This window comes from Mesoplodon densirostris, chromosome 8 (genome assembly GCF_025265405.1).
Source record: "Mesoplodon densirostris isolate mMesDen1 chromosome 8, mMesDen1 primary haplotype, whole genome shotgun sequence".
NCBI classification, from domain to species: domain Eukaryota; kingdom Metazoa; phylum Chordata; class Mammalia; order Artiodactyla; family Ziphiidae; genus Mesoplodon; species Mesoplodon densirostris.
This window is the reverse complement of record NC_082668.1, coordinates 72,131,508-72,146,641: the sequence shown is the minus strand read 5'-3', so window position 1 is coordinate 72,146,641 and position 15,134 is coordinate 72,131,508. Positions and strand designations below refer to the sequence as shown.

Below are 15,134 nucleotides of genomic sequence, written 5' to 3'. Positions count from 1 at the left end.
GGAGAATGTTCCATGAGCACTTGAGAAGAAAGTGTATTCTGTTGTTTTGGGATGGAATGTCCTATAAATATCAATTAAGTCCATCTTTTTTAATGTGTCATTTAAAGTTTGTGTTTCCTTATTTATTTGCATTTTGGATGATATGTCCATTGGTGAAAGTGGGGTATTAAAGTCCCCTACTATGATTGTGTTACTGTTAGTTTCCCCTTTTATGGCTGTTAGCATTTGCCTTATGTGTTGAAGTGCTCCTATATTGTGTGCATAAATATTTACAATTGTTATATCTTCTTCTTGGATTGATCCCTTGATCATTATGTAGTGTCCTTCTTTGTCTCTTGTAATAGTCTTTATTTTAAAATCTATTTTGTCTGATATGAGAATTGCTACTCCAGCTTTCTTTAGATTTCCATTTGCATGGAATATTTTTTTGTATCCCCTCACTTTCAGTCTGTATGTGTCCTTAGGTCTGAAGTGGGTCTCTTGTAGATAGCATATATATGGGTCTTGTTTTTGTATCCATTCAGCCAGTCTGTGTCTTTTGGTTGGAGCATTTAATCCATTTACATCTAAGGTAATTATCGATATGTATCTTCCTATTACCATTTTCTTAGTTATTTTGGGTTTGTTATTGTAGGTCTTTTCCTTCTCTTGTGTTTCCTGCCTAGAGAATTTCCTTTAGCATTTGTTGTAAAGCTGGTTCGGTGATGCTGAATTCTCTTAGTTTTTGCTTGTCTGTAAAGGTTTTAATTTCTCCGTCAAATCTGAATGAAATCCTTCCTGGGTAGAGTAATCTTGGTTGTACTTTTTTCCCTTTCATCACTTTAATAATGTCCTGCCACTCCTTTCTGGCTTGCAGAGTTTCTGCGGACAGATCAGCTGTTAACTTTATGGAGATTCCTCTGTATGTAATTTGTTGCTTTTCCATTGCTGCTTTTAATATTTTTTCTTCGTATTTAATTTTTGATAATTTGATTAATATGTGTCTTGGGATGTTTCTACTTGGATTTATCCTGTATGGGACTCTCTGTGCTTCCTGGACTTGATTAAGTATTTCCTTTCCCATATTAGGGAATTTTTCAACTATAATCTCTTCAAATATTTTCTCAGTCTCTTTCTTCTGCGATCCTATAATTCGAATGTTGGTGCATTAAATGTTGTCCCAGAGGTCTCTGAGACTGTCCTCAATTCTTTTCATTCTTTTTTCTTTATTCTGCTCTGCAGTAGTTATTTCCATTCTTTTATCTTCCAGGTCACTTATCCGTTCTCCTACGTCAGTTATTCTGCTATAGATTCCTTTTAGAGAATTTTTAATGTCATTTTTTGTGTTATTCATTGTTGTTTGTTTGCTCCTTTGTTCTTCTAGGTCCTTGTTAAATTTTTCTTGTATTTTCTCCATTCTGTTTCCAAGATTTTGGATCATCTTTCCTATCATTACTCTGCATTCTTTTTCAGGCAGACTGCCTATTTCCTCTTCATTTGTTTGGTCTGCTGGGTTTTTGCCTTGCTCCTTTATCTTTTGTCTGTTTCTCTGTCTTGTCATTTTGCTTAACTTACTGTGTTTGGGGTCTCCTTTTCACAGGCTTCAGGTTTGTAGTACCTGTTGTTTTTGGTGTCTGCCCCCAGTGACTAAGTTTGGTTCAGTGGGTTGTGTAGGCTTCCTGGTGGAGGGGACTAGTGCCTGTGCTCTGGTGGATGAGGCTGGGTCTTGTCTTTCTGGTGGGCAGGGCTGTGTCTGGTGGTGTGTTTTGGGGTGTCTGTGACGTTATTATGATTTTAGGCAGCCTCTCTGCTAATGGGTGGGGTTGTGTTCCTGTCTTGCTAGTTGTTTGGCATAGTGTGTCCAGCATCGTAGCTTGCTGGTCGTTGCGTGGAGGTGGGTCTTAGCGTTGACATGGAGATCTCTGGGAGAGCTTTTGCCACTTGATATTACCTGGAGTCAGGAGGTCTCTGGTGGACCAATGTCCTGAACTCGCCTCTCCCACCTCAGAGGCACAGGCCTGACACCTGGCCAGAGCACCAAGGCCCTTTCAGCCACATGGCTCAGAAGAAAAGGGACAAAGAAAGAAAAGTGAAGAAAGTTATTAAAATAAAAAATAGGGGCTTCCCTGGTGGCGCAGTGGTTAAGAGTCCACCTGCCGATGTCGGGGACACGGGTTCGTGCCCCGGTCCAGGAAGATCCCACATGCCACAGAGCAGCTAGGCCCGTAAGCCATGGCCGCTGAGCCTGTGCGTCCGGAGCCTGTGCTCCGCAGTGGGAGAGGCCACAACAGTGAGAGGCCCATGTACCGCAAAAAATAAATAAATAAATAAAATAAAATAAAAATTAAAAAGTAATAAAGAAAGAAAGAAAAAAGAGAGCAACCAAACCAAAAAACAAATCCACCATTATAACAAGCACTAAAAACAAACAAAAAAAAAACGGATAGACAGAACCCTAGGACAAATGGTAAAAGTAACGCTCTACAGACAAAATCACACAAAGAAGCATACACATACACACAAAAAGAGAAAAAGGAAAAAAAAGTATATATCATTGCTCCCGAAGTCTACCGCCTCAATTTTGGGGTGATTCTTTGTCTATTCAGGTATTCCAGAGATGCAGGGTACATCAAGTTAATTGTGGAGATTTAATCCACTGCTCCTGAGCCTGCTGGGAGAGATTTCCCTTTCTCTTCTTTGTTAGCACAGCTCCTGGGGTTCAGCTTTGGATTTGGCCCTGCCTCTGTGTGTAGGTTGCCTGAGGGCGTCTGTTCTTTGCTCATACAGGACGGAGTTAAAGTAGCAGCTGATCAGGGTGCTTTGGCTCACTCAGGCCGGGGTGGGGGGAGGGGTACGGATGCGGGCCGAGCCTGTGGCGGCAGAGGGCAGTGTAACGTGGCAGTAGTCTGAGGCGTGCCGTGTGTTCTCCCGGGGAAGTTGTCCCTGGATCACAGGACCCTGGCAGTGGCGGGCTGCAAAGGCTCCCGGTGGGGAGGTGTGGATAGTGACCTGTGCTTGCACACAGGTTCTTGGTGGCTGCAGCAGCATCCTTAGCATTTCATGCGCATCTTCTGGTGTCCGCGCTGATAGCCACGGCTCGTGCCTGTCTTTGGAGCTCGTTTAGGCGGTGCTCTGAATTCCCGTACCTCGCGCATCCCGAAACAGTGGTCTCTTGCCTCTTAGGCAGGTCCAGATTTTTTACGGGACTCCCTCCCAGCTAGCTGTAGCGCACTAGCCCCCTTCAGGCTCCGTTCACGCAGCCAACCCCAGTCCTCTCCCTGAGATCTGACCTCCGAAGCCGAAGCTTCAGCTCCCAGCCCCCACCCGCCCCGGAGGGTTAGCAGACAAGCCTCTCAGTCTGGTGAGTGCTTGTCAGCACTGATCCTCTGTGCGGGAATCTCTCTGCTTTGCCCTCTGCACCCCTGTTGCTGTGCTCTCCTCCGTGGCGCCAGAGCTTCCCTCGCGCCACCCCCCGTCTCCACCAGTGAAGGGGTTTCCTGGTTTGTGGAAACTTTTTCTCCTTCACAGCTCCCTCCCAGACGTGCAGGTCCCGTCCCTATTCTTTTGTCTCTGTTTTTTCTTTTTTCTTTTGCCCTACCCAACTACGTGGGGAGTTTCTTGCCTTTGGGGACGTCTGAGGTCTTCTGCCAGCGTTCAGAAGGTGTTCTGTGGGAGTTGTTGCACATGTAGATTCATTTCTGTTGTATTTGTGGGGAGGAAGGTGATCTCCACATCTTAATCCTCCACCATCTTGAATATCTTCCCTCATTTATTTTTAAAATAAGTTTATTTGCAATCTGGTGACAACAAAGCTTGTGTAATCTTCAAACAGAGAGCTTCCGAATATATGAGTTCACTTTTCTGTGTCTTAGTTCCTTCATCTTTTTTTTTTTTTTTTTTTTTTTTTTCTTTTTGCGGTATGTGGGCCTCTCACTGTTGTGGCCTCTCCCGTTGCGGAGCACAGGCTCTGGATGCGCAGGCCCAGCGGCCATGGCTCACGGGCCCAGCCGCTCCGCGGCATATGGGATCCTCCCAGACCGGGGCACGAACCCGTATCCCCTGCATCGGCAGGCGGACTCTTAACCACTTGCGCCACCAGGGAGGCCCAGTTCCTTCATCTTTAACCTGTGCTCCCCGGGGCCTGACCGTGCATGCACAAGGCCACCCAGTGGTGACATGCTGACTGCCACACCCCCTCTGGAGCAGCACCCAGGGCCCTGCAGAGGCCGAACACACGAGGGCACACGATGGCTGAGTGCAGGGCAACGTGGGGTCTGGTCAGGCGCAGGGGCCTATTTTCTTTTTTGTATACATATACAAGCTTTATTTTCTAAATGGTTTACAAGATGCAGTCTCACATATTATTTATATATTCGGGGGGAAACATGTTTTTAATGAATAGGAAAATCTGAGCCTACTAATCATTTTATACTAAAAGTTATACTAGGTGACTATCAGTATTTTTCTTCTTCTAGTTCAAATACAAAGAAGATTATCGTAAGCAGCTTGGCCATCACATTGGTGCCCGAGCGATACATGACGACCCCAAGATGATGTGGTCCATGCATGTGGCCAAGATCCAGAGTGACCGGGAGTACAAGAAGGACTTTGAGAAGTGGAAGACCAAGTTCAGCAGCCCAGTGGACATGCTGGGGGTGGTGCAGGCCAAGAAGTGCCAGACTTTGGTCAGTGACATAGACTACAAGAACTACCTGCACCAGTGGACCTGCCTGCCTGACCAGAGTGATGTCATGCACGCTCGGCACGCCTATGACCTCCAGAGCGACGTGAGTACTGAGGATCATGATGACGTGCAAAGGTGGGAAATCAGTGAATTAACACCCCTTGGATAAGTGGCACCAAACTCACCAGCCCCTGCAAGTGGGGCATGACATTTCTTCTTTTCCTGTGAGTGTTAAATGTCAAACCCTCCAGACCGAAAAGGAATATTGTCTGATACCCTGCCTGTCCACCAAACTACGTTTTCAAGAGTGTTCTTACTTTATTTCATATCCTTTTGGTGAAAATGTTTTCCCAAACCAGAGATAAATATTTATTGGCTATTTGTATCAACAGAATATGTACAAGTCAGATCTCCAATGGCTGAGAGGCATCGGTTGGGTTCCCATTGGCTCTTTGGATGTGGAAAACTGCAAAAAGGCAACTGAAATTTTGAGTGATAAAATCTATCGCCAGCCTCCAGACAAATTCAGGTTTACCAGTGTGACTGATTCTCTGGAACAAGTGTTGGCCAAGAACAACGCCATCACTATGAACAAGGTGAGGCTTCAGAGTTCAGAGAACCAAGGTAGGACTCCTAAAGCTAAACCAAAGGAAAAGAAGCATGATCAGGAGAGGAAAGAAATAGAGCAGTGAGCAACAAAAGATATCAGTCGGTCTATCTATCTATATCTATCCATATCTGTCTACCTAATGTCTATGTCATTTATATTTTAACATTTACTTCAGTAGTTATTTCATGGTTTTGATAAAATGGTACATATTTATGGAAAATCATCTCTGCATAAAAGATATTCTAAATTTCCTTTTGTTAACATACAATTCAGAGTGTCAGAAGGCACTCATACATATCTGTTCTACTATGAACTGCTTACTTTACTTGAAGATATGTGTAAAATACATAATGTGTATAAAATACGTTAACCTTTTGTTATTTCTCTTTATAAAGTTCTTGTGGCCTTGAAGTTTCGATTAACAGTACACTGAAGTTTTTTCCTGATGACATTTTATATTTTCCTTGCTAGCGTTTATACACAGAAGCCTGGGACAAAGACAAGACCCAGATCCACATCACACCAGACACACCAGAAATTACGCTGGCAAGAAAGAACCAAATCAACTACAGTGAGGTGGGAGCAGATGCTAATTCTATGACATTTGCATGGTGTTTCATATTTCAGTTAATCCATTCCATGGTGATGTAATGCTAAATGACAGCTTTGTAAAGAATGTCTTTTCTTGCTCCGTGTGAATACCAACTCTTTCATTTCTCGCTTACCTAAACATCAGTCTTCAAGTAACACATATTTATCATTTCGGAAGTGCAAATTTTAAGAATGAATGATTTAAGCAGCAACCAGAAGATTAACTAGACCTTCCTCTTTTATTAATTTAAGAAATTAGCAATAGACCAAAATACGTTTATCTCCTCCTTATGCTACATGGCTGTGCTAAATGTATTTTGCACATATGACTTATTTTTCCTAAATTGTACTTTAGGGTCAAAATTTAAGATTTTTAATGTACAAGATTTAAGTCAAGGATTAAAATCACAGTACAATCAAATAATGCTGAGCAACAGACAGACAGAGAGGATCTGTCAATATATAAATATATTAGCAAGCCCATTTCCTGTTCACTTTCTGTGAGCATAGAGCCGTGTGCCCCCATATCAGAAGCACAGATGTTTAGGCTGAGAGGTCAGTCTCCTCTAGTGCAGGAGTCCCCGCCCAATAAGTCGTCATCCTGCTTTGCTTAAGTGTTCTCAGTGACGAGGTGCTTATAAATCTCATAAATCAACCTATTTGTTCTGGAGAGTACCTTTAGAAGATGGTTCTCATGTATTGGGTCAATGGTTTCTCTCTGTAGACCCACATAATCCTCCAAGACCATGCAGAACCAAACTGTGCAAACTCCATAGGCACTATGTGCCTCCGCTACCACTTCACCCCAGGTTCTCTTTATAATCCAAACATCCCAAGCTCCTGGGCATTCCTCACATGACATCCCTGCTAGAATGTGACTCTCAGAACCAAACAAAATCCTGCGAGTGAGGAATGACTAGTGTAGCGTACAGTCGACATTGCACTTCCTCTTCTGGACATTTACCCTCCATTTCTGCACTCTGTGCCTTGGGGCTCCTTGGGGCTATGTCACTGCTGGTGTGCGTGGGACTTGGGGTCAACCAAAACCCTAAGACAACTTACATGGGCTTAAACTAGGTTTCCTCTATCTTGTATTTATACATTTGGCAACTTAAATCTCAGTTCAAAGATTGACATTTATCTCTCTGCATTTTTTTCTTAGAATGAGCCTATTGGTTTAAGTCTGTGGAGATTTTTGTGACTCTAAGATTCTGTCAGATGATGTATTAGTTATTTCTTCCAGCTTTGTGCTACCAGCAAGGAAAATATTGTTTCTTTGACAGCATAAATCAATAGCATGTTACTCTTCTGCTTAATATAGCTGAGAGAATTTAAATTGATTAGCCACCACCTTAAGTCATTTTATTTTTCAGGGGTGCAGACTGTAATTTTAATGCTTATATAACTAGCTCTTAATTGCCACCCCAAACTAAAATTGTCAAGTCCCACTCTCAAATCAAAAATAAGTGAATTTTCAACTAAACCTGCACTATAGGTCCCATAGTGTTACAGGAAAGCGTGTGCTATATGAACAGATATTTTAAGAGACAAAGGGTCCCTGTAACTAGCCACTCAGCATTTCTGGAACTGTCAACTCTGTCTTTGCTGCAAAAGCTCAGAGATGTTGTATGTTGCCCTTGGTTTGAAGAGGCCCAGGAAGAATGCCTGAACCTATTGCCTAACCTGCCTGGTCTGCTTTCTCTGACTTTTCTCTATCAGCTTAGTTCAGTTCTATCATGTTTCTTTCTCATTTAGCATAGGAAGATAGAATGCAAATTTGACGATGTCACTCCTCCTCAAAGATTGTTGTTGGTTTCCCTTTTCCTATAGAATTAAGGACAAAGTTATCTTAGCACCAGGCCTTCATAGCTGGATTCCTGTTTCTTGTCAGTCCTGTCCTGCCACTTCCTCTGACACTCCCCCCACCCAACCCCGCTTGATGCCCCTGCACTTTCACTCCCCCGTACTTTGATTCATGGAAGTTCCTCTGCCCTTGACCACCATCTCAGTCTATTGAAACCATATTTATCACTCAGGGTCCAATGCCAAGGTCATGCCCTCTGAGGAAACTTCCTAATTTTCAATACAGAATAAATTTCTCCTTCCTAGAGGTCGTTCTTTTTTTTTTTTTAAACATTCAATCTTTTTTAAAAAATATTTGTTTATGTATCTATTTGGTTGCGTGGGGTCCTAGTTGTGACAGGTGGGCTCCCCAGCCGTGGCTCATGGGCTCCTTAGTTGTGGCAGTCAGGCTCCCCAGTTGCGGCCCCTGGGCTCCTTAGTTGCAGCTCTCCGGCTTCTTAGTTGCAGCATTAAGGCTCCTCAGCTGTGGCATGCAAACTCTTAGTTGCACCATGCATGTGGGATCTAGTCCCCTGACAAGGGATCAAACCCAGGCCCCCTGCATTGGGACTGTGGAGTCTTGTCCACTGCGTCACCAGGGAAGTCCCGTGGAGTTCGTTCTTAATACGGTTAAAGCACCTTTCATGGTCTGACTTTTTGGCAGCTTGTTCCGCAGGTTATCAGTCTTTCCATCAGTTCTCCCAGAAACCTTGAAGATGGGAGAGGCCTCATATTCATCTTTGTTTCCCAAGTACCAAGCACAGTCATGGCACATAGTCGGTGCAGAATAAATGTGGATCAAATGAGTTTCCCTCCTGTCCACATTTTGCCACCTTAGGCCCATGAGTTTCAGCTTAATTTTTCCAGTTCTTTCCAAAACTGATTCATTGTTATAACTAAAAGTTTTAAAACCATGAATAATATCTGTATATGGTTAATGTAACATAAGTTTTAAAATAAAAAAACAAAGGTGCCATATTCCATATAGGTATCATGTTTAAGTCTCAACTTCAGCCAAAACCGCAGAAAGCTTAGAACTCTCAAAAGTGACATTATTACAGGCACCTACCTGTGTAGAACTTTGTGAATTATTTTAGTCCTCTGTCATTTTTGGATATGAATGTCAACATGTAACTGATTTTTTTTTTTGGTTGCCCAAATTTAGAGTCTGTATAAACTCGCCAACGAAGAAGCAAAGAAGAAAGGCTATGACTTGCGAAGTGATGCCATCCCGATCGTGGCAGCCAAGGCCTCCAGGGACATCATCAGTGATGTGAGTTGTCAGTTTTACTCCTAGTATGTGGTCAGTCTGAGGTGACATTTTCACTGAACTAAGTCTTCTAAAAGAACTTCCCTGGCCCTTTGGAAATATATCCTGATGTATTTATGTAGGGTTTTTCAAAAACCTAGTTTTGAGGGAAATGAAAAATTTGATGTTTACAAAAAAGTTTTATAACCACTAAGTCACAGTATCTTCAGTGAAAGCTGATCCACCAAGAATAGAGAAAGATCCATTCATGTGGAATTCGTTAAGAGTGTAGCTGCAGGCTTGGAGATGCTTATATAAAAATTACCACAGTGCTTATAGAAAGTGTGACTCATAAACTTAAGTTCTCCCCGTGAGATTCAGGGCCTAGCTTTATATAGCATTTTAATATCCAGTATTCAAAAAATGCATATGACGCTTGCCATTACACTTCACCCTTGTAAGATCATGAAAAGAAGGCAGTTGATCAGTGCCAGACTAGCCCAAACTTGCACCCTTAACACTAGCTCCTGGCTTGTGGCTTGTAACTCCCAGAATAAAACCATCATCCTTTCCTGGTACCTCAGGGAATTCTTGAGGAACAGACCACTGCTCTAAAAATCAAGACCCACTATTTGGGAATATGGTAATATGCTGCCCTTTATTTTGGAGGATCATATTAGTGACTCACTTTAGTTTACGTATGTTGTACCTTTTCTACAAATGGATTTATGCCAATAATAATATATAACAAAATAATAATAACCAAGAAGTGTTGAGAAATCTGTGCTAAGAATGTTATATGCATTATGTCACTTATTTTTCATAATTACCCTAGGATGTAAGATTGTGATTATCCCTGTTTTATGGGTTGCTTAAGCAACTTGTCTAAAATCAAACTCTTAGTAGGTGATGGAGTTGAAACTCTGGGCAACCTCATTCCTTCCCACTGTACTATATTGCCTCTGCTGACTCGTTTATCCTTTCTCACTCAGTTATCTTTGAGACTAGAAGCATGTATTTTGGATAATTGGCTCGGATTCTAGGACAATGTCTTTGGACATGGAATAATAACAACACTGTTGGTCCATGAGAGATGAGAACCCATGACTTTATTAGGAGCATGCTCTAAGCAACTGGGCTGCTAGGTCAGCTTCCCTAGTATAACCAGTTTCCAAAATGATGCCAAAATTTGCCACCACCACTGAATGCCTGAATCCATGATGAAACAGGAAATTCTCTTCTGTTGCTACTGCAAGTAGTCCTTGACCTTGACTTCATCCTCAAAGGAACCAGGCACTCATTTTACTACTTATTAAACACATCTTGTCCCCAGGTGCATCTCTTTTCTGATGTACTTTTAGTGCCTAACCCATTTCTCCCAGTCCCTTGGTCCACATGGCCTCTCCACTGTGTGCATTTGCTGCCCCCGGAACTATTCCTTGTTACCAGGCCATAGGTGATTTGGGGTGTACACTACAATTAGATGAATTCCATCTATTTTATTACCTCTATAAGCTTCTAGGGGAAAGGTGGGATATTGCCTTGAGTTAGTGCTTAGTAGCAAAAGTCAACGTACAACAGTGATATAAGCAAGATGATTTTGTACAGGCTTGTGACCTCTATTGGCTTATAATAAAAATCTAATTTGTGCATTTTCATCTCAGTACAAATACAAAGTTGGTTACCGCAAGCAGCTTGGCCATCACATTGGAGCCCGGGATGTGAAAGATGACCCTAAGATGATGTGGTCCATGCATGTGGCCAAGATCCAGAGTGACCGGGAGTACAAGAAGGACTTTGAGAAGTGGAAGACCAAGTTCAGCAGCCCAGTGGACATGCTGGGGATGGTGCAGGCCAAGCAGTGCCAGACCTTGGTCAGTGACGTGGACTACAAGAACTACCTCCACCAGTGGACCTGCCTGCCTGACCAGAGTGACGTCATGCACGCTCGGCACGCCTATGACCTCCAGAGCGACGTGAGTACGGCGTCCGTAACAGGGCTGTGTGTGGAAATAACTTGAACCATATGAATGTTATCCTTTGTAAACAATGCAGTGGCCTACTCAAGCTAGGATTTCTTGTTCATTGAATGCGATTTGAATCAGAGTATAGTTTTATTGCTTTATTGTGGATACATTTCTAGGCTTTATAAGGAAGTGAAGTTTACCAACTGGACTTGGTCTTATAAAAATAAGACTGGAATTAAGCAGCGTTAGAATTCAGGGTCCAACCCAGGAAGATGGTTTGTTTTATCCTTTTAAGGGGGAAGGAAATAACGCATTTTTATTTTTAAAAATTACTCAGAAATTTGTTTTTAGCTTCCTTGCAAAACAAATGAGGTTATCATTAGCAGAATACTGCTACAACACTAATCGTTACTCTTATGAAATAAAAGAAGTCACTGTGTCTGGAAGCTGTTGGGTCATTTCATTGACACTTTGTCCTCTCAGCACAGCTCTCTTTGTGGAGAGGTCATGTGGTAATGACAGAACCGGTACCTATTAGAAACAGAGGCAGCATCTCAAATCTGGATGTGACAGGCACATTTCCTGCAGCATATATTTTATAGACGTTTAGAGGAATTATTAAGCATTAGAGGACTTTGGAGAATAACATGAATTAACCATAATTATACATTAAATGGCTGTTCCTAGAAATTGTACAGCCTACCTGTGGAAACTCCCACATCTGTTCTGTAGCTTTCCACAACATGCAGAACCCTGTGTTTTGCAAAGAAAGGCTTTGCCTGCATATGAAAGATAGTTAAAAACGGTTAATGTCACCATAGAGTGACAGCATTGACAGACTGCTTGCCTCTGTCTATTTTTCAAGTGCCTTTTTGAGATCACCTCCTTCTCACGGTGACACAGTCTTAATAATGTGGGGAGCATTCGAAAGTTAAGAAGCACTCCAGAGGTGTAAAATGTTATTGTTTTCATTCTTGCTGTTGTTATTTAAGGGGCAATAACTAGTCAGCATAAGGCAATTCCAATAGGCTTTTAGTCTAGACAGTAAAATAGCTGTCTGTATGCTCTACTTAATTGCCGTTACAGGTAAAATCCTTCAAATGATCTGGGCAAAGGTCCAATTCCACCGTTGTGAAGTAGTTATGAATGCCTAATAAGTACACAAAAGTCTTTAGCAGAAAAAAATGACTTAAAGTGTTAAATAAAGATATGGAAAGACAATTCTGGAAAAGAGTCTGTGCTTCCCAGCCTGAGAATTTGGTGGGGAAGAGACGGGTTCTGGACCAATAAGACGGTCGTTTATTGTCCTGAATCTTGGACAGTGTTGAAGTAGTCAAAGGTCTGCCTCAGGGCTTCAGAGGTTCTATGTCATTATTATATTTTAACTTCTCTTTTTTGTTGTTAAACCAAGAGCTTTAAAGATATTTTGAAATATAAGAAAAAATACACAGAAAGCAATAAGAATCCAACATAATCCAACCACTGAAAAAGCCCACTCTTGCTCATGTAATTTATATACAGATAGTTTTATGTGCTATTTTTTCGTTATTGTTACATTAATGACATTTCTACCAATCATTGATATTCTTTAAAATGTGGCTTTTAATGGCTGCAGAGTGTTTCATTTGACTGGACCTAATATTTATTTACTGACAGCCTGTAGGTCGACATATGTGTGGTTTCTCTCACTTTGGGTTGGCATTCTTTTTCCTGTGCACACGAACGGTGAACATCCACTGAACTGGCTGACAGAAGATATTCATTTGGATTCCTCCTGTCCTAACAACCTGAAATATTCTATCATTTTTTGTTACATTTTTGGGTCGTTTTTGAACATACTTCCTCTGTTAGTCTGCCTAATACAGTGAGCCAGTTTTCTATGAAACCAACAAGAGCAACAACCAGAATTGTACTTTCCTACCAATTCTCTTTGCACCTTGACCCTAAATCTTTCAGTCTTACTGAAGAGTTCCTGCCTTTTTCCTCCTCACAGAATGTTTACAAGTCTGATCTCCAGTGGCTGAGGGGCATTGGCTGGGTCCCAATTGGGTCTGTGGATGTGGTCAAATGCAAGAGAGCTGCAGAGATACTGAGTGACAACATCTACCGCCAGCATCCAGATAAGCTGAAGTTTACCAGTGTGGCTGATTCTCTGGAACAGGTGCTGGCCAAGAACAACGCCATCAACATGAACAAGGTGAGCCCCAGCTGCCTCAAGCTTCTCCAAGATGCCCAAAGAGGTTTTTAGACCTTAATGACTAGTGGAGTTAAAATGAAATCCTCTTATCCCCAGTTGTAACCCTGATAACTATCATTAAGACTTAAACCTCCAGCTGAACACCTTATATCCTAGTGTGGTTTATTTTCCTAATTAGATCAGTAACATTCCTGCTTTAATTGGCTTTTTGTAATTCCTATTTCAAATGGTTTTCTTTTTTTTTTCAAATGGTTTTCTATCAACATATTCTTTGATAGCACTTATACACAGAGGCCTGGGACAAAGACAAGACTCAAATTCATATAATGCCTGATACCCCGGAGATCATGTTGGCGAGGAAGAACCAGCTCCACTACAGTGAGGTAGGGGCAAAATCCTGGGGGACCACGCTTGTTTTGTTGTTGTTGTTGTTGTTGTTGTTTGTTTTCTACACTTTTGTGGATATTCTCGGACGTCAGCTATCATGGTACGTGCAGCTCTGTGATATGAACACTCAGCCCATCCAACCTTTCATCTGTGGGTTGAATATCATACGCTATAGGATTCCAGGGGCAAACTGAAGTCACATTATCTTTTCCATTTATGGTCTTTACCAGTGTGGGTCAGGTGGAACTGAGGAGTATTTTTGGCATTTCCAAGGCGTAGGATAACCAGATATAATACTAGCTCATTATTTATATGAAAACATTATTTGTTATTTATCTGAAATTCAAGTTCAGCTGGGCATGCTATCTTTTTATTTGCTAAATCTGGCAACCCTACCAAGGGGACCTCTAATAATATGCACCTCTTTCCTGCCTGGATCCTGAATAAAATTGAGAAGTAAAACAAAGGAGTGGAACTAGAAGTCAAAATCTCACATCTCTTACTACTAAAGTTAGGTTCAAGGACACATTTGTATGAGAGCCAAACAAACCTGCTAAGTGAACCCCAGAATTAGGTTCCCCATCCAGGCACAGGCCACACTGGAGCAGGACAGTCAGCTCTACCTCCCTCAGGGGTGAGTCCTGCTTCGCACAGAGAAGCAGAGGAGGGCACTGGGCATGTTCCTAGAGGGAGGAGGTCAGAGCTGAGCTGGGCATGCCCTGCCATCCCATCCCTACCAATTAGATACATCAGGAAATCACTGCACCTCTCCAGGGTAAAGAGAGTAAAGGGGCAGAGATGAAATAATCGCGCTCCTTTTATAGAAAGAGAACCTCAGGCATGGGGAAAAAGTGTTCTCCATTAACAATACTGATTACTACTTTTTTAAAGTAAAATGCAGTTTTATAGGTGAATGTTTTACTAATATGATCCAGCCAAAAATTAGAATCATAAAGTTGTGATTATAGTCAAGTTAACTATGTTTTAAATTGTACTTTAATTTTTTTCTCATTTGTTTCTTTAAACATCATAAGATATTACATGATTTTCGAAAATGTTTAAGTAATAAAGAACTAGGTAAAAGTATATAAATATATATTTTATATACAAATGAATAATATTAAACACATTGTTCTGCAATTTTTTCATTTAGAAATATGTATAGATTGATGCTTTGCCTATCAATCTATATTACTAGATTATATTAACATTAACATTATATTATGTTGATATGCATAATGTATCATATAATCTATATATTATATATATAGATTACTCTATATGATATAAATAATAGATTATCAATCTATGTTAATGCTCATTGATATATTTCTTTTGTTTCTAATGCTACATAGTTTTATTTGGTAAAATATAATTTATTTACTTTCCAATATTGCTAGAAAGATAGATTGTTTCTGGAGCCTATCCTTTTTTAAATTTTGTGATACCTGTTAGACTCCAAATTGTTGCTATCAAAACTTTGCTTTAACTCTGACTTTCCTTCTATAGACTCTGTATAAACTCGCCAATGAAGAAGCAAAGAAGAAAGGCTATGACTTGCGAAGCGATGCCATCCCAATAGTGGCAGCCAAGGCCTCCAGGGACATTGTCAGTGATGTGAGTACCAA

At 41.4% G+C, this 15,134-nt stretch overlaps 1 protein-coding gene across 1 annotated transcript in view; it reads left to right on the top strand.

The window, feature by feature from the left end:
* NEB (nebulin) overlaps positions 1-15,134 on the top strand; it is a 227,823-nt gene that overhangs the window by 100,244 nt on the left and 112,445 nt on the right. Inside the window, exons 52-55 of the mRNA XM_060105956.1 lie at positions 4,455-4,766; positions 5,056-5,259; positions 5,745-5,849; positions 15,016-15,123. Coding sequence (XP_059961939.1) covers positions 4,455-4,766; positions 5,056-5,259; positions 5,745-5,849; positions 15,016-15,123 — 729 coding nt within the window. The remainder of the gene's footprint in view (positions 1-4,454; positions 4,767-5,055; positions 5,260-5,744; positions 5,850-15,015; positions 15,124-15,134) is intronic.